This window comes from Onychostruthus taczanowskii, unplaced genomic scaffold (genome assembly GCF_017590055.1).
Source record: "Onychostruthus taczanowskii isolate IOZ18803 unplaced genomic scaffold, ASM1759005v1 scaffold33, whole genome shotgun sequence".
In the NCBI taxonomy this organism is placed as follows: domain Eukaryota; kingdom Metazoa; phylum Chordata; class Aves; order Passeriformes; family Passeridae; genus Onychostruthus; species Onychostruthus taczanowskii.
This window is the reverse complement of record NW_024500683.1, coordinates 7,905,735-7,932,809: the sequence shown is the minus strand read 5'-3', so window position 1 is coordinate 7,932,809 and position 27,075 is coordinate 7,905,735. Positions and strand designations below refer to the sequence as shown.

The window sequence follows — 27,075 nt, the reverse complement described above, 5'->3', positions numbered from 1 at the left end:
ACAGCCATTAGAAAAACAGCTGCTCCTTGTGAAACCTGGCCTGCCTGTTTGCACTTGCAGGAATAGCTCTAACTCTGACTGGTTTTGTAAAAATAAAAGCAAAAATATGGAAAATAATACAATAGATTGGACAGGTAATTAGGTTCCATTAGCAGTAGGGAAGATCATGCACAGGAGAAGCATGTTTCAGAACTGCTTTTTTACATTTCTCTCCTTTATAATCCTCTTTTCTTCAGTGTCTGTGTTAACACCACTTTCCACACTTTCTTTCTCAGTCCTGTTTATAGCTAGGAACATCAAAGGCTGCATAAAAGCTTTGCACATAATATTGAAATGAAGTTTTATTAAATTATTTTTACTATTTCACAGATGTTTTGGTGGAGGTCTAAAGAGCCTAGTTTGGGCCACTCTCCTGTGCTCCAACTAAAGAGGCATCCTGCTAACACTGTGGTATCTCCCAAGCTTTTTAGGAAGGCTGCTGCTGGCCTCATCTCCTCTTTTATGATTTTGAAGTACTTTTTGATAGAATACACTTTCAATTGAGAATCTTTACTACCTTTCTTATCCTTTCTTCTGTTCTTCAAGATAAGTGGACATTCACAGCTCTCTGGTATTTCTGTTTGGGTAGGCAGATGGCATTTCACATTTCACCTCCATGGAACTTTCTTTCTCTGACGTGTTCCTTGAGTGTTTCTATGTGAGCTGAGTGCTTCTCTGTAAAACTGCCTGGGATGAAAATGTGTAATCAAAGGAGTGTACAGAGTGGAGAGTATATGAAATTCTTTTGTTCTGACACTTAACTAGCTGCACAATATTCAGTGGCATAGTCAAACTATTTTTCATGCCTATAAAATAGCAGGTTTTGAGCACAGGATAGAGAGTCTTTATTGATGAGATGCTAGAACATTATCAATGAAGCTATTGTCCAAGACTACTGAGGAACCTTGGACTGTAGTAAACTCAGAAAAAGTGAGTCTGGAAGGAATGTATTCAACTTACCTTGTGTCATTTAGGACTTATTTATGACGTTTTATCTTTCTGTCCTATTCAAATAACTCGTAGCAGATCCTCACAGCTTTTTAGCGTTGCACTGAATGAAAACATTACCAATGCCTGTGGCAGGTTGAAAACAGGACTGCAAACAGTAGAGGGCAATAAGGGCAGAGCAGAGAAAGCTGAGTTTGTTTTAAAATACTTCCTCTTCAGAGGCTTTTTTTTCCACAAGCTCTCTCTTTTTTTTTTTTTTCTTTTTTCTTTTTCTTTTTTTTTAAATACATTAATGGAATGAGTTTCTGGGATATTTAATTGCTGTGGTAGTATATAAATACTTACATAAACTTAAAGCTGATTAAGGTGCTCTTGTGCTATGTGCCATAAAAAGAATGGGAAATATTTTATGCTGCACAAAAGAGAAGAAGTCAAAAGGGGAAAAACACAAGCATAAGCAGAGAAATATAAAGTAACAAATTCTCTTGCATTTCTATGCTTGTAAACTATTGGGCTTTTTCATGTTCCAGGTTCCTATCCCTATGGATTAGAATTCAATGGAATTCAGGGGTAGTTTCTGTGCCTTGGCTTTCCTGAACACTGCTACACCCTGAGTAGCAAGAGGCACAGTCTTTTATGTTACTCTGAGGAACAGCAAGTACTGAAGTTCATCCGAATTCCATCTGTGTTAGGCCAGTGGGATCTGGAAGGTTTAGTACACGACAGGGAATTAGGAGTCCAAGTTTCTCATTCTGTGTCTGATTTACTGTAGGGCCTTTAACAACTTCTTTTCTGCACTTCGCTTTCTTTGTGTCAGAGATGAAAATGGTAGTAATTCTTAGGTCTCTGGTGTCTCACAAGGTTTCATTTGCTCCTACAGCCTTGAACAATATGCAGAATGCCATGAATTGATTTCTGATACAGCTGGCTGCCCGTGAGATTGACCTCATATTTGTCAATTTAATGGATTTGTTTTACCAGAAATAATGTTTATGTTCAGGTCTTTTTCACGTGGACGAGCACAGGAATGGGAATAAGCCTGGTCAAAGACTAAACATGTCTGCTTAAACCTTGCACCTTTAGGCACTGACATCCATGGCTGTAAATGATGTACTTGTCTGAACTGGGTAGGACACAGGACTGTTGAAACCGTAATATAAGAAAAAAGTAGCTAAACTCTGAACTTTTAAACAACTTTTTATTTAATTTTTGCCTGTTGATAAAAAGAATAAGAAGTACAGAAAAACATTGCCATTTAATATCAACTTTTGACCAACCAAAAGACAGGACCATACTTTCAATATGAATTGCACTTAGGACAAAGAACCAGCCATAAGTAAATGTCCAGATCTTCAAATTTTTACAGTTAAATATTAAAATTATCGAAAGTGAAATGGTTTTTGCATTTTTTTTCCCCAGCATTGCATTTCCAACCCAAACAACGTTCCAGAGTGGGCAGCAATGTATTACTTCCCTAGTAGGTGCTGCCTCTGTACTATCAGACTATAACTGTGGTAACCCCATGCACAAACAACAGTGATAAAGCTCTGATTTGTTATGTTGTAATTATCATGCAATTCTGTATAAATATTTACTGTGGTAGGTACTTTAAATCTGACAAATGGGAAAAAAATACAATCAATATGATGTTTCCTTTAAGCCTTTAATTTATAAGCCTTGCCTTTTAGGTATCTGAGGCCAAAACTAAGAAAACCTGAAATTCTGTATTTAGGAAGAAAACAGTAGAAGAAATGTACACTGTATTCTTTTCAAAACCAGTGCAAGAACAGTGAAGGTCTTTGTAGAGAGGTTTTAATTTGCATTTATGACAGCATGATACATATGTAGCAAAAATTGAATTTATAAAAGCAACACAATCCAGACCTATCTCTGCAACACATTAAAATATATGAAGAGCATATGTTGAATCACAACAGAGGTTTTTGATGAACCTTGGAAGCCTATATCTTAAGATAGCTTATAAAATCACCTGGTCTTAGAGAAACTGAAGGCCACCTAGCCTCTCCCTTTCTCTGTGTCCTAGTCTAAGTGTGTAAACATAGCCCCCATGAAGAAGTACTGCAATCTCAGCTCCTGACACTGCCCTGGTAAGATCTTGAAAGGTTATTCTGCCAGTTTTGGTCACTGCATTCTCACCAAAAAGGTTAAATTCCATCTGAAAGTGTCCAGAGAGCAGCAACAAGGATGGTTGCAGAAATTCTAGGAATGACTGAAAGTAAAAGATAAGGAGCTCTGAAATTCTGAGGAAATATATAACAAAAATCCTTACATATGTGAACCATTGCTGCAGGAAAAAAGGTCTTCCTCATTCCTGCCTATGTGCAGAAAAAAAAAAAGTATATAAATAGCAGCAAAATAAAAGTAGATTAGACATGAGAAGAATTTATTTTTTTTCCTAGGGAAGATAATGAAACAGTGCAACACATTTAAGAGATGTGTGGTATCTTCAAATATAACACATTTTCAAATGTAAACTTGCCAACAGTTGCTTAGTTGTAGTCTTGCTGTAGTTCTGTTGCTCTAGAGACATAAGACAAGATTTGTGGAATGAAGTAATATATTTTATGAGATCAACTGATACAGCTGGAAGATAGACAGAAGCTTTCAGGCACATTATCCTTCTTAGGATCTAAAGAAGCTTCTGATCTCAAGAGCTTATGTGCCTTAAAGTCTGTGTATTTTTTTTCCAGCTGTTTTAAATAGTTTAATGACTACAAGGGAGTGGCTTAACTCTGGCAGATTCCATTTTAGATTTGGGCAACCTCTTGAGGACCTTTTTAGCTCACTTTTTTAACATTCTCTGATCTGTTTAGCATATCTAAATTATGCACTGTGCTATATCCTGACAGATTACGAGACTTTGAATCTTCATCTAGATGTGCATGATGGATGAATAATTGTTTGCAGGGAAGACCCTTTGATGTACAATGAACTGTATTCTTGTCTTAAAAAAAGTATTGTGGTGTTTCTGGAAAATTTTGGGCATCAGTTTTTAAATATCTTTGGGTGAATGAATTAAAAAATCTAAATAATTCAAGAGCTTTGATTGTGCCAGTCACTCAGTTTGACTTCCAAAATTATTTTTAAACTTACTTTTCTGCTACTTTCTTAGACTTAATTATGGCATTTTTAATTCAGCAGTTTATGAATGTACTGTAGTGATTTTAAAGATTGATTTGTCTCATTTCTAAAAGTCTTTCAGTTTGAAAAAGAATGACATAAAATATACAAAACAAGTTTTAAAAGCACATCTTATAAAGTGTCTGCTACATGCTGCTTTTGATCACCATCAAAAATGTAACATTTAATGCAGCAAAAATTACTTTTATTAACTTAATTCAAATCACAGTCATCCAGAAAATTGTTACAGATTCTCTGCAGATGCAATAGATACATTAAATCCAGCAAAATATTTTATAAAATTATATTTGTACAGCTTACAAGATTCTGTGTTGTAGTAATTTGATTTAAGCATCATGCTATCATAAGAAAATAGATTAACTTTTCCGGGTATAGATGTGTCTTGTAGACTAGAGCCAATGGCTTGAAAGAGAAATGAAGAAAGTTGTATGAGTAGTTAGTGAAGACTAACTAGCAGAGAAGTAAGATGCTTTATATATTGGATTATTTCCCACACTGCAGTCTGTGAAAAGCTATTCTTTGTGTATCAAGAATCTCTCTACATGTAGTCTCTTGTTTCCACTCTAAAAGAAAACTCATGGTTCTTGCACTGAACCCCATATTCAGATATTCTGTGTTAAACAAAGGACACAAACATTTCCTTAATTCCACAAAGTCAAATGTTTTCCTCTTAAAGCATTTCTAAGTCATTTCCATCTCACTAACTTGTCTTTCCAAATTCAGTTTGCCTTGCAGTGTGGAAGAATCATCACATGCGGACCGTTACCAACTATTTCATCGTGAATCTTTCTCTGGCTGACATTCTGGTCACAATTACTTGTCTTCCAGCAACTTTAGTTGTGGACATCACAGAAACGTGGTTCTTTGGGCAGACCCTCTGTAAAGTGATTCCCTACTTACAGGTATTATTTTTCTGTTTGTGTACACATAATCCATTTTATGAAAACCAGAAATGACAATAGCGTCTTCCTAAGACTTCTAATCCAATGGAAGTCCACACCTGATACTGAGTAGGTAGCTCAGAGTCCATGCTGAGGCCTAAAAGACTGTTCCACTTGGGAATATGATTATGCGTAATAAAGACTGGTTTTCATCCATCTCATTGTTGGACTTTGGCAATACACCTTCTGGGATATTTTTCAGATGCTCTTTAATTTTGTGATATTTTTAATGAAGAGATGTAAAGCAATAAAAATGTCTATAAATAGAAATAAAGTCATTAATATTCTCTCTGTGTGGATCTGAACAGCTACACAAATGTCCAGGACATAGAATCCAACTTCTGAAGGCAGTATGGGCTTTTTTTATGTTTACTGAGTTTGTGTCAAAGTATCCAGGTTCACTGGGACTTGTTCAGATTGTCTGCCTTAAGCAATAATTGCTTCTCATTTATCCTTGGACTTAACTGGTTTTGAAATAATTTGCATCAAAATTATTGATAAATACCTTTTCTAAGAATAGGTGTATGGATGAACTGACTGGGTAAACTAGAATGACAAGTGCTTGGCTTTGTAGTCATTAAAATTCAGAAGAATTAAGCAGTACTCAGAGTGTGTGCAGATCATCAGCTCTGTGCCTCCAGCACAATTTATATTTGCAGAAGATACCTCAATGGCCAAAGAATAATATTGCCAAAGGCAAAGTTCTTCAGCAGCTATGAGCTCTACTTGATACAATCAAAATCACAACTTTTTTTTTTTTCAAAACCTCCATTCTAGTGAAAGAAAATCTGAAGACTGAGTGATCACCAAGCATACAAATTGAAACAATAAAACTGAAGTGATAGGTTATTTCCTTTACTGAATGAAAGGTAAAATGTCTTAGTCTGCTTTAAGCTGATTGTTGTCAAGGACTTTTGAATGAGATCCTGAGTTTCAATGTTCTTGTAAAAATAAAAAGCAAAATTATGGCTCTGGTATGCCAATATAACACAGAAACCAATAAATTTTTTTTTGACAAAGAAAAAAAGTTAAAATTCACTGTCTAATGTTTTAAAAGCTTTTTTCAGATAAAGTTTTATACATTCCCAGTTGATTAAATTTTCTATTTCAAAATTTGATTTTGCAACACCTATTCTGTTTAGTTAGCATCTTAATGTGTGAACTGTCTTGTGGATTCTAGTAGGAGTACAGCAGATGAGGATATCTGTTGTTATTCTGTAAGAAGTTATTTTAAAAGGAGTCTTTGTTCTGGGAGTCTGTTTAACAGTTGCAGATAAAGAACTAACTATGCTGAAAATATAAATAATTTTTAAAACACTTTGGGGAAAGTATGATAAATAAATTTTCGAACTCTAGGTAAAAACCCTACATTTACATTTATATTATATTCCTTTTTCTTTAGACAGTTTCAGTGTCTGTGTCTGTCCTAACACTCAGCTGCATTGCTTTGGATCGATGGTATGCAATTTGTCACCCTTTGATGTTTAAAAGCACAGCCAAGCGAGCAAGGAACAGCATTATAATTATCTGGATTGTGTCCTGCATCATAATGATTCCTCAGGCTATTGTTATGGAGTGCAGCAGTGTGTTCCCAGGATTAGCCAATAAAACCACCTTGTTCACAGTGTGTGATGAGCACTGGGGAGGTGAGTCTGTCATTGCCCATACAAGCTGACTTTGTACTGCTATAAAGTAATCAAAATATCAGGAGGTGTTAAATAAAGTAATCAAAATATCAAGAGATGTTAATATGAAGTCAAGTCGTATAAACATAACACAAAATGTTCTTGATTATATAAGCTTTCCTGGAACTATCATTTTTAAAATTTTGTGAAATTTCTGTGAATTTCTTTTGTGTTGTTAAGGCTTAAAATACATTTTAAATTAAGTTTAAATGAATGAGGCTGACTAGTGTCTTGACCATGTTAATGCTTCCCAGAGGGTAGAAATGTTCCCACCCTTCAATGCTTATGCTTATGTAATTCCGTGACTGATGTACATTGAAGGTTGACAAAGACTTCAGTACTTAGTACTTTCAGTACTTAGCCTTAAGAAGTAACTATGCAAGAACAGATTTTTCTGTTTACCTGATATTTTGCTAATTGCTGGCATTTGACTAGTGTTTATAGGTGTCTCCTGGGAGTTCAATGCAAATTACATGTCATTGCAGAATTTACAGAGATGTCATCGATATAGGGTAGTGAGTTAAACTAAAATTTGAAATTTGTCATGGACAAAATAATTTAAATAACTTTGTGAAAGTAATCAGTTACAAATTAATCTACACAAGAAGTGTAACCGTGCCATTCCAGATTAACTTTGAATCTAACATGTTCTGTGTCTGACTGAAGCTGTGAGAGGCTGTAAGGATTGCCAAGGAGTAACTACTTCTATTTTGTCTTCGTTCACAGCAAGTGGTGTGAGCCACCCACCCAAATGGTTAGGGCTCGACTCTGGTGGGCCTTGGCACACCTCCAGTGCTAACAGAGTGCATGAGCTACACGCTGTGACTCTGACACTGGATATAATGGCCATCAGTAATACCATTCTTCACACACAGGAAAATAAAACCAAGTTTGCCAAAACACATAACTAAAAGGTGCCTGTTTAATAGCCTTGAGTCTGGCTGAAACACAATCAGATATTCTCCCAGAGCTGTCTCTGTAGAAGAAGATTCCAGTCCTGTCAACAGTTGTGATAAAATACAACTGGCTCACCTGTGCTTAATTATCATGATAAATTAGCTTAAACAGCCTGAACTGCTGGGGGCTGTTCCTTGTGCTATTCTGGAAGTTCCTTTCCTGCTAACGGCTTTCACAGAGCCACCAGAGGATTAATGAGAAGACACTTGGTATCACATTCCCTGTTCTTTCTCTCCTTCATCCCAGTTAGTCCTCTGGGACAAGGCAAGGGGCAGAGGTGGCCAGCAGCTCACTGGTACTCACTGCTGACAAAGGTGTGCTCTAAGTTCGTAGCTGAGAGGAAGCCTCTGTTAAGCTGTATTGTACTTCATGTCTCATTGGAGAGCGCAAATCTGCTCTTTACTTCTGGTATTCTTCCTTCATCTGTGAAAAATTGTGTATCCCCTTCTGCTGCAGGATACTGCAGTAGTTATGTGACTATTTTCTTTCACAGCATTCATTCCAAGTACAATTTTTGTCCACTCATTTTAGCGCAGAAGCAATTATTCATGCCTTCATCACTTCAGGGTTAACTCTGCAGCAAAGATTCTTTTATCTCAGCCTAGGAAATGATGTGGTTAATTAATTAGGAAGTCAAGAGAGCATTTCATCAGGGAATGTAATCTCCGAATTTCCAGATCTGTATTGGCCACTTTTTGATTCCCAATGGAAAAGTGCTGCTTTTGAACTACAGAGTCTGTAGTAGGTTTAGAACTATTTTAAAGAGTGCCTCTTGTTCAGTTGTGCTGAAGTAGTTGCAGCCTGGGGTAAAGCACCCACTATACAAAAAATCCCCAACAAGAAACAACCAACCCAAACTCCCATGTGCTTGCAAGCCTCTACTCCTATGGAGTGTATTTGTCTAAATTTAAATCTACTGGTCTTCAGATGATGATGTGAGCCTTCACTTGGATGTTTGGAGAGATGGAGGAATAGAATGTCTGTGTAGAATCAGGTTTTTTGTGTCTGGCTTCAGAAAGGGAATACAAACACTACAATTATTTTAAATTATTATTTATATTGAGCATGAAAATAATTTTATATTTAAAAGTTTTCTGAAATGGGAAGCTTTTCACTTCACTGGAAGATAAGAAGCCTATTCTTATCTTGCTGCCTTTTTAATGAATAATTCTTCTAATGGTAATACACCATCATTGCTAGTTATTCTGCTGGTATGTTTCAGATATCCTTTAAAAAATCTCCATGTTCTAATAATAGCTTATCATAGTAACTTGAAAGAAGAATCTTTATATGCATTAAATTATGAGCAGATTTCTCAAAATTGTGGAATTGCCTAGTAAAAGTAGGGCTAACTGTATTTTTTCAATGAGGATTTTATATATATATATATATATATACCTTTCAGACTGTAGTGAATAGAGTGTAATTTAAAAATAATTTCCATTCTCTTGAAATTTTCTAAGGACTCTGATTTAGTTCAAAGCATAGAATATGCAGTTTTTCTACTGAAAAATAGGGTTGGAAATCATGAAGATCCACAAAAAGAAGAACAGAAGAAAAGGGTAAGGCAGTGGTTTGAAAAGAGTGGTGAGCTTTAAAGCTGGAAGAAGAAATTAAAAACTAAGATTTTTAAAGAAAATAGCTACATTTTTGTTGGATTTTGTTTTGCCTCTTTTGATTATGCAAATATAGAAGGTCAAAGAAAGAGCTGTCTAGGAGGATGTTGAAGGAGAAAGAAATTAATGCTGCTACAAATAACCTATATTTGCAAAGAGAAAGTGGAGATGTAGATGTTGCATACACTCAAGAGACCCTGAGAAAGTCCTATAGGAAAGTCAAATTTGAGAAAGGGATTGCATTTTGGGTGTTTATTGCTTTGTATAGAACTGCATACAATTAATGCTGTCTAAAATTACAGTACATCTGATAAAATCTTTGCAGAATACAATGCACATCATATGTTCTGAGGATGTTAAACTGTGGATGTTAAAGTCTGAGACTGCAAAAAGAGAATGCTTAATAACACTTTCCAAAGTGTTTTGGAAGTCTGTTGTAATTCTGGGACCCCAGGGCCATTGAAGCATGAGGCACTGTGGAGGAGTCACTGGAAGCCATGCTCAGGAAGATGTCAGAGATGCCAAAGCAGAGGACAACACTGTACCCTACACAGACTTAGGACCAGCTGCTGGAGGCCACAAAAGACTGATGGGTGTCTGGAGGGAAGGTCTGATCAGCACTGTGACACTTGGGCTCCTCAATGGTGAACAAATAGTCGCCACCCTGACTAATAAGATTTGACCATGCTGTTGGAAAGCTGCCAGTGACTGCAAATGGAGCAATAGTTCAGCTTAAAACAGGGCTCAGTTTCTTTATAATTGCTTCTGGCATTCTTGAATGTAAAATTCATTGCCAATTCTAGGCTGAGGGTTTTTCATCTTGAGTACTGTCTAATAACAATATTTTATTTGGGAATGCAGAAGGATCCAACATGTGACCTATGCAGGCTCACTTAAGGAGCCAGAGTTGGCCACAGCTTTATAATAGTCTGTAATTGCTGTGCTGAATTTGATGATAAAGTGCCAAAATAAAAGAAATGTATATTAAAATGAGTTCACCATGTGTCCAAGTCAGCTAAGTACATTGTCTTAGAGCTGTTCAGGAAGAGAGTGTTAGCCAAAGTGCATTAGCCAAGCCCTTTGCAAATGATAAAAAGAATATGGAGATAATTCTTTCCCAAAACTGCATGGCTCAATGGAAACAAAGGGAAGACTTTGTGTTCCTTTTCCTCTTAGACTATTCATACAATAGTACAAAACCACATTGCCTTAATTCTGGAAAACAAATAGCTGGAAATTGCAGTACTAAAAGAAGATTTATACATCCTGTTTATCAAAGTGTTCAGAATTTAATGAAAAACTCGTGGGATATTTTAATGTAGAAGGAAGTCAGAATATTTCTAATACTAAAAGTATGCTGAGTGTTATTATAAGTTGATAACTCAAGCACAATATATTAGGTTTCAAGTTGTAACTTTAGTATTAGCTAACCCTAAGTGCCTTGACATAGGAACTTATCTTGGAAGCACTGCATTATGTGTTTGATTTTTTTTGTCCTCTAGGCACCCACTTTATAACATCCCTAATTATTAAGCTTTATTTTAAAAATATACACTTTTAGTTGCATTGCTTCTCTATGTTGGTAACTCCAGAACCTCACAGGCATTTTCCTGAGAGTAGGGAACCTGGGAACTCTACTGATGCTCAACAAACTTGATAGTCCTGTTTTGCCTTAGTCTTAAGGAAGCTGTCAGGAGTACCAATTTCGTTAAGCACTATGGCTAGAGGGACTGTTACATTTGCTAGACATATCAAAATGTTTTGAGTGTTTATTTCAATTCGATTAAATATGCATATATATGCTTGTATGTATATATGTATTTACACAAATATAGTAAAATTTTGGCAAAATCCAGAAGCCGTAGTTTCAATCTACCAATTTCAGGCTGGTACTGGAAGACCACATGGAGAGGGAAGCTTTAGAAAATTTTAAAATATGTTTAATAATCCCTGCAGTAGACAGATGAAAGCTTGTTTTACCAAACTGATCCTTTATCAGGTGGGGTAATTACAGTGTATGAATGAAGATGAGTAGGAATGCTGATCTGAATCCAGTCCAACCCCTATGACCACCTGTTTGCTTTATGTTTTATTCTCTCTTTTCAATAGAATAGCAGCCAGAGACATGAGAGTAATTGTTTTATTCTTAAAGAGGTGGCTACTCCAGCTAAGAACAATCTTCCCCTGTCCTGAAGTCCATTACATGACCATAGAAGGCAAGAACACTTTTCTCCTCTTCTGCTTGGCAGTCAGAGTTTCAGTCAGGCAGGACCACAGACTGATTGATGTTTGCATTCAAGGAGCCTGGAACTCACTTGATAAATGAATAGTATCCTTAGCCAGCCCTCCTCCTTCTTGCTGCTGTGATTGTCAAACAGCTTTAAAGCTTTTCTTTGGCTTGAGAAGCTAAACAGAGTCATGTTTCTTAGGGAAAAGTTCTGCAAAGGGCTTTGCCCTGGGTGGAGGAGGGACAGGTTTCCTTTGATGTTTAGCAGCTGGCACTTTCCAGGTGGCTAAACTTCAAAGGCAAGTGTTGGGATCTTCCTCCAACCTGGTCCTCAGTTCTTTGTAGATAGCTAGGCTCATTTAATGTTTTACTTTACTTGGAATGCTAAATTGGAAGTCATAAACTCCAGATGGCCTTTTAAATATGTACCGTCCTTCTACCTGAAAGGGGCCCGGCTGCCGGCAGAGCATTGATGAGGCAGGTGGCACCTCCTCCTGAGCACAAAGAATGTACTTTCCATTCTGACCTCCTGTGATCCCAGTAAGTCACGTTGCTCCAGTTTCTCCGTAATCTCTCCACCTGTGAAGCATGCATGTCAATACTTCCCTGGCTAGCAGGACTGCTGTGAGGCTGCATTTTCTGGAATGCAAAAGCAAGTTGGAGATCATCAATCAACATATAGTCTCAGGTTAACGCCAAATCTATAAAACCTGCCCCAAATGGTCTGGCTCCCCCAGGGACATTGACAAGAATTAGTAGCTGCAGCTGCTAGTTAGGAGCTGGCAAACAGGTTTGCTACAGGATCTTGGAGCAAGTAAGAAGTCAAATACTACTCATCTGAATTTTTTGAACCCTGATCTATCAAAACTATCAAATGTCAGTGGCAGCATCTCTATTACCTTTGCTGGGAATGAACATCAGCTGGATTTTGCTGTAGCAGGTTTCCATCTCCTTGATACTGAAGGTTTTCTGGGTGTACCATCAGGCACTTTCAGGTCCAATGGCAAGTGTGAGATTACTTGAGTCTGCATTTGAGAGTGATCCTGGAATTTACATTATGGTGTTCTCCCTGTTATGAGGATTGTGGGGCAAGTCTTTCTTTATCTTTGTCTGAACAAGCTCTGAAATTCTCCTGACATGCTCTTCTTTGATAGGGTACACAGTCTCAGTCAATTTAATAAGCAGAAAATAATTCTGATGCACCAAAGTTTTGATCTCATGTAACTCTTTTTTTTTCCCCCTTTTATTTTTCCCCCTCTTTTTTCTTTTTTTAATTTTTTTTAAATTAAAAATAAATCAATACAGGATTTCACTTGCAGATTTTATCATCCTGAAACATTTGGGAATTCCAGAAATTGACACAAAATTTCCTTCTTTATCCAAGATGCAATGTTTAGGATTACCTTGCAATTTAACTGCTCATGGGGTGCAGTTTCTCTTCTACTATGTCCAAAATGTTCATTCATTGTCTGAGGCCATCCACAGATGTTAAGTTGTAATTAATACCAACTGTTGGTAATAGCAAATTATATTTAATGTTACAAAATAGAAGACAAGGCACTGCACATTCTGGTGTAAACTACTAATGGAGCTTAAAATACAACATTCTTAAAAATCAATACACTCACAGCACTTCTAAGATGTGTTCTCTAAGCAAATAACATTCATAAGTTATCTTTTGAAAATATATACATGGGAAATTAGAACACAACACTACCAAACTCATTGTTTAATCTGAGTTTAAAAACATCTCGGAGTTTTCCTAGGTTTGAAGCATTTGAATGGATTGATTCTATTTTAAAAACTTAATCATAATAATTAATTATTGCTTCTTAATCAGATATATTCTGCCACCAGTGAGTGATTTATGAAATGCGTTCTCTCCTCCTCCCATCAGTGTCCTGTGTGCTGTAGTTTGCAGTTGCACTCTTTGTAGGAGAGGATTGTGCAGTTTACTCAGGGATACATAGTAGCCTTTGCAGAATTAAAACTAATGACACTTACACAACCTTTCAATATGCCAAGGACGAGGTAGGTTGGCTGATTACTTACTTATTTTTAGATAGAAAAATTTCTCATTTTTACATAACAAAATTAATCCATCACTGTTTTAACAAAAAGTAAAACTTCTTAAGACTCTGTACATAGAGTAATAAGATGATAAGAAATCAGTAATGTGATATAGGAGATCCTTGAGATAAAAAGCATGTTTCTAATAGAATGTATCTAGAAGTGATTAAAAAAACCAATCTTGACCATAATATTATTTGGTACCTCTTCCTGTTGTCTTGAAAAATACATGCATATCTATATGAACAATTTTTCTTAAGGTGATTTTGAAATGTATATATATTTAAATGCACCTTTCCTATTTGAATTCTCTTTCCAGCTGAGGTTTACCCCAAAATGTATCACACATGTTTTTTTCTGGTGACATACATGGCACCACTGTGTCTTATGGTGTTGGCCTATTTGCAAATATTCCGGAAGCTGTGGTGTCGCCAGGTAAGTCACTTAGCACTGGTTCTGTTCAATTGCCCTTGCAGCTTTGTGCAGACTACCATGTACAGCCTCTTCCTTTATAAACTCCATTTTGTCACTTAGGACTTTGCTTTTTATACCCATGCAGGTATACAGCCACCCTGGATAGGCATTGAGATGTATTGAAAAATGAAGGCAGTCAGAAAGTGAACAGCTTTTTCCTGTCTATGAAGGGCTTTCTCTTGGAGAGAAAGAAAGCAAAAGGCATCAGAAAAATTGATTATCGGTAGAAGGAAAATCTCTCTCACTGTATCTGAAATGTTTGCCAAAATACCTCAGGTGATTTTATTTATACTGCTAAAATCTCCTTCTAATTTTGCTAGTTTTATTTTTACTTTTCTTACTCAGTTGATGGCAGGTCCAATCTGAATGAAATGTAAACTAGAAGGTCCAGCTATCAGTACTGGCAGACTGGAATTGCCTGATGTGAAGCTGGCTGTTACCAATAACATTTGTTGTGAATTGATGACAAATAATTGACACAATTTCTAACGTGAACATCTTTTTTTCTTTCAAGATTCAAATAGAAAATACAGGCAAGAAATCAATAATGCAAGATATTCCTTCTCAAGTGGCTCTAATATTGTTCATATTTCCATCAACATATGGGCATGAATCACTTCTCTCTCACCAGCATGTTTGATACCATCCAATTCTGAGGCTGTCCTGGGCAGGGGAAAATACCTGTCCGATCAGGAACATTTTTCATGCAGCTCACAATGATTCATCAGAGAAATCACAAATAGACTTTGTATTTCTAAATATGCCTATGATTAAAAATCAAATCTTATACTGACAGAACATATCTCTCACAAGTAGCTCATAAACAGGAAATATCAAATCCACTTTAAGGCTTTTTGTTATCGTCCATAAGTCATAAGAGCAATTTTTGTCACTTCTAATCAGATTAGGTTAAACCAGAATTTCTGTTTATCCTGCTTGTCAGCTTTAAATTATTATTTTTGCTTTTAATTTCTTAGGTTGATAAGATTAAATAACAAGATGGCTTGGAGATAAAATTTAACCTTTACAGTTTGAGGGGACTCTTCTCCAGAGCAAAGGATTTCTTGCTTAGTTTTGTTATTAAGTTCAGTCTAAACATAGTTCTAATATGCTCTGCCTTACTGACTCTGTCCTGTATTACCCAATGATTTTATCACCATAATCCTTCTCAACCTTCTCTTCTATACCTTCTTTACAATCTACCTACCCTCTCAAGTTCTTCATTAACTAAGTTAATGCAAAGCAATTGTTCTTAACTTGCATGTAGTTGAAATTGCTGGCTCAGATGCAGAGCAGAAGTTGAATGACTGAAAACCAACCCTTTTTTTTGGGTTCCCCCCACCTCCACTCCCCAGTTGTTTTAGCTGATCTATTGGTTCTTCACGATATTTCTTCTCCCTATTCATCTTGCACGCTGGCAAGGTGAGGATGATCCTTTGTTTTTCAGTAACAAAAGGGAAAATCTACTACAGGCTTAGTGCTATCAGTGGTGCCAAATTACAGCTGTCTCTGCCTGGCCTAGATGATAGCACTATGTATAAGAGGCGGCACTAAGTGAAATTACAACCACTGCACATCTATTATCAACGGTGACTTGGCTGCAGGCATCAGGCACTTTTCTAAGTACAGCAGGTGTGCTCTAATCAGTCATGTAGCACAAATGAATGAAGTGCTCTAAATGTATTCTTTGGTAGCAGTTTCAATGAAAAATCATGCTGTTTACCAGAAATTCAGTTAAATATGGTGATCTTTTTGCAAGGTACAATGAGCCTTTCAGATGTGCATGATAGAAGAAACACAACTAACAGTGGATGCTTTCAATGCCCTACATTTTTTCTAAAGGTTATTTTTTAAAATGTAATGTGTTGTGCATGAAAATTTTCAGATGAAACATAGAAGACTGAATTACAAGTTATTGTTGCTCTACTTTGTGTAATAGCTCTTAAAATTTCTGATTGTGTAAATCAAGCAGATCTTTGAATTAATGATTCACCTTTATAAAGACAAGCACAATCTTGCAAAAAATACTAGAAATTTTGAGTCATTAATTTTAATTATTAGTAAGGAAATAGTAATTTAGAAGTCTATGTTCTTGTGTGGATTTTAAGAAGATTGAAAACAGCTTCTGTACAAATAGAACTGAATGAACTGAATATGATTAAAATGTTGATACACAATTTGTAATATCAAGTTCCTAGTATCCTTAAATTTTCTGATATCCAAATGCGTTGACACTAAAGCACGTTTGTATTAATAATTAGGAACTTTATCCATTTTCTTTTTGGTAGTTGAAATATACCCTTCCAGTCTTTGCAAGTTGATACTATGTTTGAGATATTTTCTTTGAGATTTTAGTGCTTGTTTATTCACAGCTAATAGGCTTTTCATAAAACGTTGGAATTGCACAAATGCTTCAAAATTATCTCTCTGACTGATTAATTACTGACAAGCAAATATATGCATTATGCTCCCATGTGTACACTTGTGTCTACTTGTACATACAGAATCACAGAATCATAGAAACATTTATCTTGAAAAAGGCCTTTAAGGACATTGAAGTCAACCGTATCAACCACAACACTGCCAAGTCCACCACTAAACCATGTCCCTAAGTGCCACCTCTACTTATCTTTTAAATATCTTCAGGAGTGGTGGCTCAACCGCTTCCTAGGCAAACTGTTCCAAGGCTTGGCTACCTTTTCTGTGAAGAAATTTTTCCTTAAATCCAATCTAAACCTCCCCTGGCTTAACTTGAGACCATTTGCTCTCATTCTGTCATTTCTCTGCTACGCCCCACAGCCAAGTAGGGTAAATCCTGTGCAATAGTACTGATGTGCAATTGTCAAGCTGGTAATTGCTGATTTCGTGCAAGGGGCTGAGTTGTTTTAAATCCATGGATACATTAGAAAAGACTAAATGTTATATAACTTATCCCAAATTTTTCTTCTTGGATTTCCTGCTCATTACATGGCAACTTTCCCAAAATGTTCCAATAGTTGTCTGATGTGTACATAAATGCTGAACTAAGGGCTTCTCTGAAGATATTCCCACACATACCCCCCCACCCCCAGCCAACAAATAAGTAAATAGACCAAAATCAAAAAACAACCAGAAACCCCCACCCAACCCCACAAAACCCTGACATAGTAGCTTTTCTAGAACTATTCTGAATGTGCATGCTTTTTAGCTTACTTTTATCTTTCTTAAATGAATACAAAATTTTCATAATTTTCTGGTCAGTTTGTCTGGATAAGCCCTGTTTAAAAAAAAAAAAGTTACAATAGACAATGTGAACTTTTCTGATACTTTTGAAGTTGAAATATTTCTCATGAGATTAGTCACCCTACACACAATTGTACTACACATAAATAAAACTGTATTTCTAGCCAAAAGGTTTTCACACTGTCTGACATTGAAAATATTATAAATGTAATTGTAATAGAGTTCACTGTGAAAGTCCTTGACATCTGCAGTCTTTCACGTTTTTCTGCAGGCAGGAAGCAATTTAGAAGAACCGAAGCAAAACTGTTTTACTTGGCTTGTCTTATGTGAGGGCACAGAAAACAAAAAAACTTTTTTTTTTTTAATAGCATGGTCCTACATGCAACTCATTGCAACATGTCTTTGACTAATCTAATTCTTCCTGTGTCTTGGCACTTTTCCATTATTTCCCTCAGTTTAGAAGAACTTTGCAGAGAGATCCACACTTCAGCTGTGATTATTTCTTCAGCTACTTCACTGTCATATAGGTTGCATGTATGGAAGTTTTATGGCACTTAAAGCTATGCAGGCTTTAAATCCCTGTTTTCCAGTGCTGAAAAACTGTTTAGTATAGCAGCATATTAATGGGAAAAACTACTCTGCTATACAACAAAACATTTAATGAAGAACTTTATAGCAATGTAATTGCAGCAATAGGGTTGATAATTTTGATAGTCTGAAGACGCAGGCAAGGCAAGGTATGTGGGAAGTAAAGAAAATTTGAGGACATCAGTTGATATCTGTGTATAAAACACAATTTTTTATGCAGTCCCTCTTGTGTGTCTGAAATTCAATTTGTTCCCTGCAGCTACATCATTTAAATTAATTAAAAAATCCTTTTTATCCCTGTGAGCTTACATTGTGTATGTTAAGGTGTCAATTTTTCTTGTTATATCTGCAGACAGAATCAGGTTTTTTAAATGTTTTCCAAAATGCCCCTTATTTTGTTTGCCTTAGATCCCAGGAACTTCTTCTGTTGTTCAGAAGAAATGGAAGCCTCAGCAGCCTTCAGCACAGCCCCGAGGGCTGGGACAATCAACAAAGTCAAAGATTAGTGCTGTGGCAGCTGAAATAAAACAGATTCGTGCAAGAAGGAAAACAGCACGTATGCTAATGGTTGTCCTTCTGGTTTTTGCACTTTGCTACCTACCAATTAGCATCCTTAATGTCTTGAAAAGGTAAAGTTTATCTCAACATATAAACACTTGGTAAAGCTTTCTGTCTAAAAACAGAATTCTCTGTTACAAGATTCCTTTTATTCTGACAGATACTTTTGAAGGATAAGCTTACTTATTGCATCATAAAGAAGTGGAAAATAAGCACACCATTGCAAGAAAATATTATATATAATATATATATGTATATATATAACCTATCTATAGTACTTAAACTAGAGGTCAGATTGTGGAACTCTTATTAACAAGATCTTCCTCATGAAAATGATCTAACCTATCTCCTCACTAAACCTCATCATGTACGTGGCATTACAGCTTGTTTGCTGTAAATGCCCCCATGGAAGTGCAGTCACCTAAAGCAGCAGCTGAAGGTTAGCAGCAGAGTGCAGTGTTGTGGCTTGGCTCCAAGGACTGTGAAATGCTGAGTTCAAATCTAAGCTACTCATGTACAGTTTTGAGACCTTAGACTAACATTTCCATTGGTCCTATGAAGCTGTATTTTAATTTTTCATCTTTTTCTCTCCATGCATCTTGTATGTAATTGTGTACACTTTTGGTTTTTGTACAGTGCCTGAAAAACTGAGGCTTTGGTAAAGTTGCACCTCATGAGCCCTCTGGAATACCAATAAATAATGGCACATAGCAGAAGATTTGAATATCCTAACAACAATGAGCATGCTATTGGTGCTTTTTAAATTGGAGTGTTATTGGAACATTTTAGTTTTTAAGGGATAGTTTCAAAGTTTAAATACATCCCACTCAATTCTGGCCCTTCCTTGAGGCCTAATTGAAATACTTTTCATTCTCAAGTCCCTTTGTAGAAAATTTAGAGAGAAAACTGTTTCCAGAAGATGGTTCACACCACCTACAACATGAAACAGAGGAAATACACAGGCTGCCTCAACAATAACAGTGTAGGCCCAGAGTTAGATTTTCATTGAAATGTCAGAAGTAACATGTAAAGAGTCTGAGAAATGCAGATTTCCCTGGAAGACAGAAGCTCCTATGGCAGCCTCAGGTTTGGGCCAGTTCAATGCCTTTTCAATTCCAGATATTTGGAGAGTGGCCTAGAGAGCGTCTTGGAGTGGGCCGACAGCCAGGAAGCTCAGTGACATAAGTACATCAAAAGCAGCTTGTCCTGTCTTTTCTTGGCTTATGTGACACCAGATGACCTTAGTTGCTTGGCAGAAAAGTTCACCATAGTAAAGTCTCAGTTGTGCCAAACCACCAAGACAGGAGGCTGAGGGCTGGGGAGAGGATTTCTTCCTCTAAAGTAAGAGAGCACTGCTGAATCAGCCTTTTTGTGGTACTGCAAATAGATCATCAGAGATAAAACCAGGCTAGAAGTTGTAAAATCTTTTTAAATGAATTCTACTTTTGCCATTTTTCAGGTTTGCTTTTCTCTTTCTGTAGGGTTTTGGGGATGTTTAATCATGCTGATGACAGAGAAACTGTATATGCCTGGTTCACATTCTCACACTGGCTTGTGTACGCAAACAGTGCAGCCAATCCGATTATTTATAACTTCCTCAGTGGTAAGTTACTGTTACCTGGAATTCAAGTTTAATGTATAATTTGAATGTAATGAACCATAGCAAAAATTAATAACTGTGTAACTTCAGCTCAGCTCCTCCAGTGGGAGCTAGATCCTCTTCCCAGAAGAAGTTGCCTGAAGTATCCCATTACCCTCAGACTGTCTACCAACAAGTAAGCTAGAGTGTGCCAGGGCCTGAGTCCAAGTGCTAGAGTGTGACATTAACGTGTTAGTGAAGTTCCTGGCACTTTGATGTGAAACAATTACCATTCCTCTAAACAGTCCTGGGTGCTCTCTGGCAGGTAGCACAGTCCGGGTGCTGTCCCCAGCTGGCGTGCTACATTCAAGTATTGGGATTTGGACGCTATGAGTCTTTAATAGTACCTGCATGGCCAGACAGTGCCAAGTAGGGTCAGCTTCAAAGTCCCAGCCAGGATGCTGTTTACTTACTACTATAGATTTGTCTTAGTTTATATTTGTGTCATTTGGCTTGTAGAGCAGAATCAGGACCTGACCTGGTAGTATTGCAGCTAAATACAGGGAGACAAAACTCTATTGATCCTCACTACATATCGGCCCACTGTAGTTTTTTGTGGTGTGTAGTATGAGAATGATCTGAACAATGTCCTCTGAGCCCCAAAAGCATGGGATTGTCAAACATTGTGAATCTTCTTTTAAAATCTATTAATGATAAAACATAGATTAGCCCTGCTCTCTCATTTCACGTATTAAGTAAGGATTCAATCATTCAAGCCTATATTTGCTCAATTATTTTTTGTTACATATGTAAATAATCAGCAGACTATCTATGAGATAGTTTCTTTAATCTTTCTAGTTTGTCTAAGCCAAGAATAATTCTGTCTTCACATCACACCTCACTAGTCTTCTTAGAAAGGTTGTCTTTTTTCTGTCTTTCTCCAAGTTGCTTAAACTGTGATTTTCTGCTTCTGCATTAGAAGAGCATCTGGGTGGTTCACATTAATTTTGCTTTAGATAACACCTTTATATCCGAATCTATAAAGTTTGATGAAATGCGTTTATAGTACAATTTTTTCATGAGTCATTTTTGTGGTTGACAGGGAAATTTAGAGAAGAATTTAAAGCAGCATTTTCCTGTTGCATCTTTGGCATTCGCAGCCACCGTGACGAACGGTTCAACAGAGGTCGTGCCAGTACAGAGAGTCGGAAATCCTTGACCACCCAGATCAGCAATTTTGATAACGTTTCAAAACTTTCAGAACACGTTGTATTGACCAACATAAACACAATTCCATCAAATGGTACTGCATCTATTACCCACTATTAGTATACTGGTCCCTATGTCTTTTGATCCCATAGAAGTAAATTCTAGTTCTGTATCCATCAATATTGGGATCTGAGCACAAAGAGAGAAGGGTGTTTAAAATTAAGAACTGACTGTAAGAAAAGAAAATTAAAAGAAATATTTTATAGAATATGCCATAACTTTGATTATATAATGAGGGAAGAAAATTTCACATTTATTTCAAGTTGTGTTGCAGATAGCTAAGGAAAAAAGTAGTCATATTTTATACAAATATTTTCTTTGGATACCTACTTCTTTTAGACTCCTAACTAAATACAGAACAAGTACCTGAAAGTATGAAAATTTTTTTCCCTATCATTGGACTGTGTTTATGAACAGCTGTATTCTACTCTCATCTAATTAGCTGAAGTTGTGGTATATTTTATAACAAATGTTTTAATCAAAATTGGCTGTAGAGATTGAACAACCATAATGTCCTTTATTATTTCAAATTATCTGCTTGGCGTGCATTCCGGTGTGAGTTAAGCTGATCAAATAAGAAATTCATATTAATTTATGTTCCAAAATTTTTTGTTCTTTTTCATGTTAGGTAGGGTATTGCACGTGTTCAGGAGCAGCTGGGAAGCCACTTTTCACTTGAAGGAAAAGTAGAAGGAGTGGGGTTTTTCACCTGAATTCAGTAGTAGTGCCATTCCGTTATGTACGGCACAAGCAAAGTTACAAATATGAAACTCATATGACAGTGTGGCTGTAAATTATGTTTTACCCTTTGTTTCTCATTTATTCTCTTCTCTCTGTCCTCTGTTCATGGCAGGGGAGTTAGACTAGATGGTCTTTAAATGTCTCTTCAAACCCAAACTATCAGTGATTCCATGAGTGACTTACAAACAGGAAGCTGTGGTGCTCTGCTGGTCTGATAAGGAACCACAGGGCAATTTACTAAATAGTGCCTATTAATAAGTAGTAGAACACATGAAAATGTTGAAAAGTTAAAAAAAAATCAAGATTTATGCATCAGAAAAGCCCTTAGTCTTCAGTCAAGAAGCTTTCATTGCAAATTTTCAAATGCAATTTGAAACATTTTCTGGAAGACCATTTTATTAATAGGTTATCACTGCATAGTGTTCAGAGAGAGATAATCAGAGAGTCAGTTATCCAGCCACCTGATACAAGCAGTGAAATGATCTTAAAATCTTTATTTTATTACAGATATCCCAGCTATGCTCAGCCCATTGAAGTCAGCAGAACGGCATCTCCACATACCTGGGATGAACATGACTTCAAATATAGATGAAGCCATGAGGGTTTCTGCAGAAGACACTGTCAAAACAGAGAATGCAGAGTGGGATAAATTTGTCCCTAGCATAACTAAACTTACTTCGATGGAGTTACAGCAAGGATGACTTTGGCTCAAAGCACTACAACTGCCACAGAGTGTCACATGCTTTTAGCTGTGGTACAGACTACAACTGGACAAAGGGGTTCCTTCAAAATAACTGCCTATCCTCTTTTTTCTCAGTCTTACAGAAACCTACTTACCTCAGTATGAGCTAAAGAACATGTCTTTACAATTCTTTTTAAAGATTGGATTGTATCATTCTTTGTAAATATTGTAGATATTTATTTTTATATATTTTAGATGCTGTGAAATGTTATAAAATGTATCATATAAAGAAATCTAAGTATTTGAAAGAAGGCTCAAACATCATTTATTTATATCCTCTTTCTATAAATGATTGACTCATGTACAAAGAATGCTTACTTATGCACTAGTGATATTAATTTGCACTTCTTTTCTGCAAATCCACTTGTAGTAAGTTCTATGTTTATTATGGAACTTTCACTTCAGACTGATTTGGGGAGAGTCCACATTACTTTTCTAAGTACAGACCTGCTTCTAAGATGTGAATCCAAAGTGCTGAAAGTCACATATTTTCATAAGATTACACTTAAACAGCCTTTTATTTTTTTCAGAGTGCCTAAAAAGTAACCATTTAAATAAAACTTATGTGATGCTCAAAGGTGCTATAGGCTCAAATTTCCTGCTCAGGCCAATAGGAATAACAAGTGTCAGCACCTCTGAAGGACTGGACATTTTAACTTTGGTAGCTCATTTTAGTCCATAATGTGTAAGTGTTGCTCCAGAAGATCTCTGAAAATCTTTAACGTAGGAAACATTAGCTGTCTTTCATTTTTATGACTTCTCTCTCAACTGCCATTTAATACTAAAGATACAATCAATTTACAAATCTATATATCTATTTATGGGATAATCTCTCTGGCCTGGAGCTTCCTACTATGTATTGTATTTTTCTCCTTGAAGGATGAACATGGTGCATCAGTGGAGACTTAGTCTTCTAGAAGAATGTGGTCTATTGGTTAGAAAAAGTCTAATTATCAGCACCTGAGATACAATTTCCCTGTGGCACTATTCTTGCATTTCAGTCCAGATTTTTCAAAAGAATAGGTAAGATGAGAGGGAGGATGTTTTTATTAAAAAGGGTTTGGTGTAGGAAGAAGACAGTCTCATGTATTCAAATATTTCTATAAAGCCAATTATTAATCGAGCAGGTGTTATTGGATTACCTTTTGTAAATATTTTTTCTAAAAATCTTTTACCTAATGTCATGCAATGTGTTATCTATCATGGCAACTATAGTTTTATGAAGTGCTATATCACTTTATGCTTTAGCCTTCCCCAACAGCTGTTTTACTTGACATTGTTGCAATTCCTCCTAGTTTACATTGGTGTTAAGTGAGAGAAAGGGATTTGCATTCATTTGGATATTAAAGTTTTCTATTTAAAGAGAAAATGGAGAATACTCTTTTTTTAATTAAAAAAGAATAAAGAAAAATATCTAAATGGAAAGAATGTTTAAATATCAAATAAAATAATAGGATTTTCAATATTCCTATGTGTAAGCTTCATTTTTAAGTATCGATATTATATCAATATTATTTTAAGAAATTATTTTGCTTCATCTCTTCTAAGAAAAATAAAACCTAAATAACTGTGGGAAGCACAGCAGGATTTGATTTCATAGCTATTGCAATTCCTTTACCATAAGAAGGCTATTTTTATTCTTCAACCATGGCAAATACAGAATTGTTAAAGAGTGTTGACCAAGATATATATTTTTTCTATATAATTTGAAATGATTGAACAAACACCTGCTGAATTAAAACATTACAGATATGGGAAAACGGAATTTTAAAAATCCTCTAAGCTTTTCTTTTGTTTAGTTATAAGCAAATAAATAGTAATAAAGTTAAGAACTAGTATAGCAACCCAGCTGCAAAATAATTATCAATAATCATTTATTTGAAACATAAAGTATCTCAGTCCATGGCTGAAAAATGTCTGTTATGCCCAAATTTGGGAAACCTATATTTTTATTTCAGAAAATGTAAAATGTAATTTTTAGATTATCCTTGAATAAAGACAACGTAGAAAGCAAAGGTTATTTAAGAAAACTTGGAGAGCATAAGAGGGGAGAATATATACTTTTCAAACATAGAAGGTCATGGGTCAGTGTGGAAGGCCAGCAAAATTTCTATGCCTTGCCAGGTGTGTTTCCCAGATCCCTGTGAGACAAGCAGAGAGGAAAAGGGTTCAGTATTCCTACCTGGGCCACCAAAGAAAGAACTAAAATATCGACGTTAGTGATGCTCATGGACAAATCCTAATTGGCATCTTTCTAACGAGGAGGTGAATACCATCTGCTGACACAATTTGTATTCTTTTTGCTGCTACCTTAATGCCAGGGGGATAAATTGTGTTAGCTGAGTTCGTTCTGAGGCAAGAACATCACTAAAGGTCAATGGCAGTTTTTGGAGGTGTTCTGTGCTGTGTTAGAAGGGGAGCTTCTGGCCTTAATTTTGTCTTTGTAAGAGAAAGCATATCTTGGTTCTCTTTTTTATCCTTTCTTATTTTCACCTAGATGTCCAGAATTAAAGTGTTGCAACAGTTCTGGGAATTTCTTTTAACCACAACTTTAACTTAGCAGTACTTTTTGTGTGGAAAAGATAAATAAAATATGAGACATTCATTAGCAAATGATTCTGGGTTTTCTCTGGACAATTTCTATTGAGTAAACAGCATATCTTTCAGACACAAATTATACAATCAGATGTTATATCAGATTTGAAATTCTAAGGATAGCTAGAGAGCATTAATTAATATTTGCCAGAGACTGTGGCCATCAAGCTAAATATTGGTGAAATATGGTTATCAAGATAAATATCTGGTTATTTTTATGAAAAGATTTTTCATTCAAAAATAAATTTTTTTTATGAAAATATTCCTATGCTTTTATTTCTTTAGTTTTACAAAATTCAAGAAATACCCTTTTTTAATTAAAATAATCACAGGGAGAAATAAACCCAACAGTGAGCAGTAGCCAGCAAAGGAGATAGAAATAGCTGTGAGAAGACAGTGTATAATGAATGAACATTTCTTATACAGCATATAAATACTGAATGTTATCTAAAATCTGAGCCATCATTGGGCTTTGCTACCTCTAGCTGCTTTGTTATTCTAATATTTCCACTATTGAAATGGAGATACATGGAGAAACAGAGTTCTCATGCCATTGTTTCTGCTTGTCCACAGCGGCATTAAACATAGGGTTTAAATCACAGCATATTTGTTCCTGCAGATATAAGTTCTTGTGCCACCATCATGATGGTGCTTTGCCTCTCAACATGTTTCACAGTCTTGAAGGTCTGATATTCTCACCTGTTTCTCCTATACTGTTGTCACTGTAGTGATAAGCTTGTGCCTTGCAGTCACAATGAATGCAAGATAATATCTCCCTGTCTCCACCTCCAAAACCACAATGTTTTTCTTTTTCTTCTGGACTAAATAGAGAGAACCATCTCATTCTCTGATTTTAGCAAAACTGATATGTGTTATTAACCTGGAGAGTGTTTTATAGGATGGAGAATACACCAAACATTTCTTTAAGTCAGACCTCACTCAATGACGTATCATAACCTACTGCTGCATATTACAATGGTTCAAGGCAAAGGCAAATTTAGCTTTCCAGCCTAGAATTTGTCTCACAGCTAAAATTACATTAATCTGTCAAGCCATTGTTTCTGCTTGACAATTAGGTTTTTCTGTGGCTGTTGGATATATTGGGTGAAGTAATATATTATTTATTGAACAATTAAAAAGCCACAAACAAATATTTAGTAATTTTGTCATTAAGAGCTTACACAAATAATGCAGTTTAAAAAAACTAGCTAAATATCTGTGTAAAATAGAATAAAAAGAGAAATTACAGGCAAGATCGATTTTTCCTGAGCTATGAAAAATAACCGAAATCTGGACTTTTGGTCAAGTTTTGCTTTGTCAGTAGGGACAGGATTTCAACCACTATACCTGTCTGTCTGATAGCTGAGCTGAAAATTTTATGACATCTTTTTGTTTAGGCATTTAAGGACCAAATACAGTTAAATATTTGTGAAAATAAGATTAATGAGTAGCATGGGGAAATCAGTAGGGATCTGTTGCTTCCTCCTTCTTCCACTGCAAAAGCAAAGCACACACACTGGAGCAGCAGGTGTATGATTGCATCCTTTATGGTTGACTGCTTCATTGTTAAGTACCAAGTCAGCTGCCGACTTGTATGGCAAACTGGTTTTTGAGGTATTTCAGTGAAACACCTGAGGTTACACTCACAGTCCAGTCTGGGAC

The 27,075-nt window shown here is 36.0% G+C and overlaps 1 protein-coding gene across 1 annotated transcript in view; it reads left to right on the top strand.

Annotated features, from left to right (window-relative positions):
• HCRTR2 (hypocretin receptor 2) overlaps window positions 1–22,777 on the top strand; it is a 31,586-nt gene extending 8,809 nt beyond the window's left edge. Inside the window, exons 2-8 of the mRNA XM_041410702.1 lie at window positions 4,873–5,051; window positions 6,493–6,736; window positions 13,965–14,080; window positions 18,338–18,558; window positions 19,969–20,090; window positions 21,169–21,369; window positions 22,584–22,777. Coding sequence (XP_041266636.1) covers window positions 4,873–5,051; window positions 6,493–6,736; window positions 13,965–14,080; window positions 18,338–18,558; window positions 19,969–20,090; window positions 21,169–21,369; window positions 22,584–22,777 — 1,277 coding nt within the window. The remainder of the gene's footprint in view (window positions 1–4,872; window positions 5,052–6,492; window positions 6,737–13,964; window positions 14,081–18,337; window positions 18,559–19,968; window positions 20,091–21,168; window positions 21,370–22,583) is intronic.
• Window positions 22,778–27,075: the final 4,298 nt, after the last annotated feature.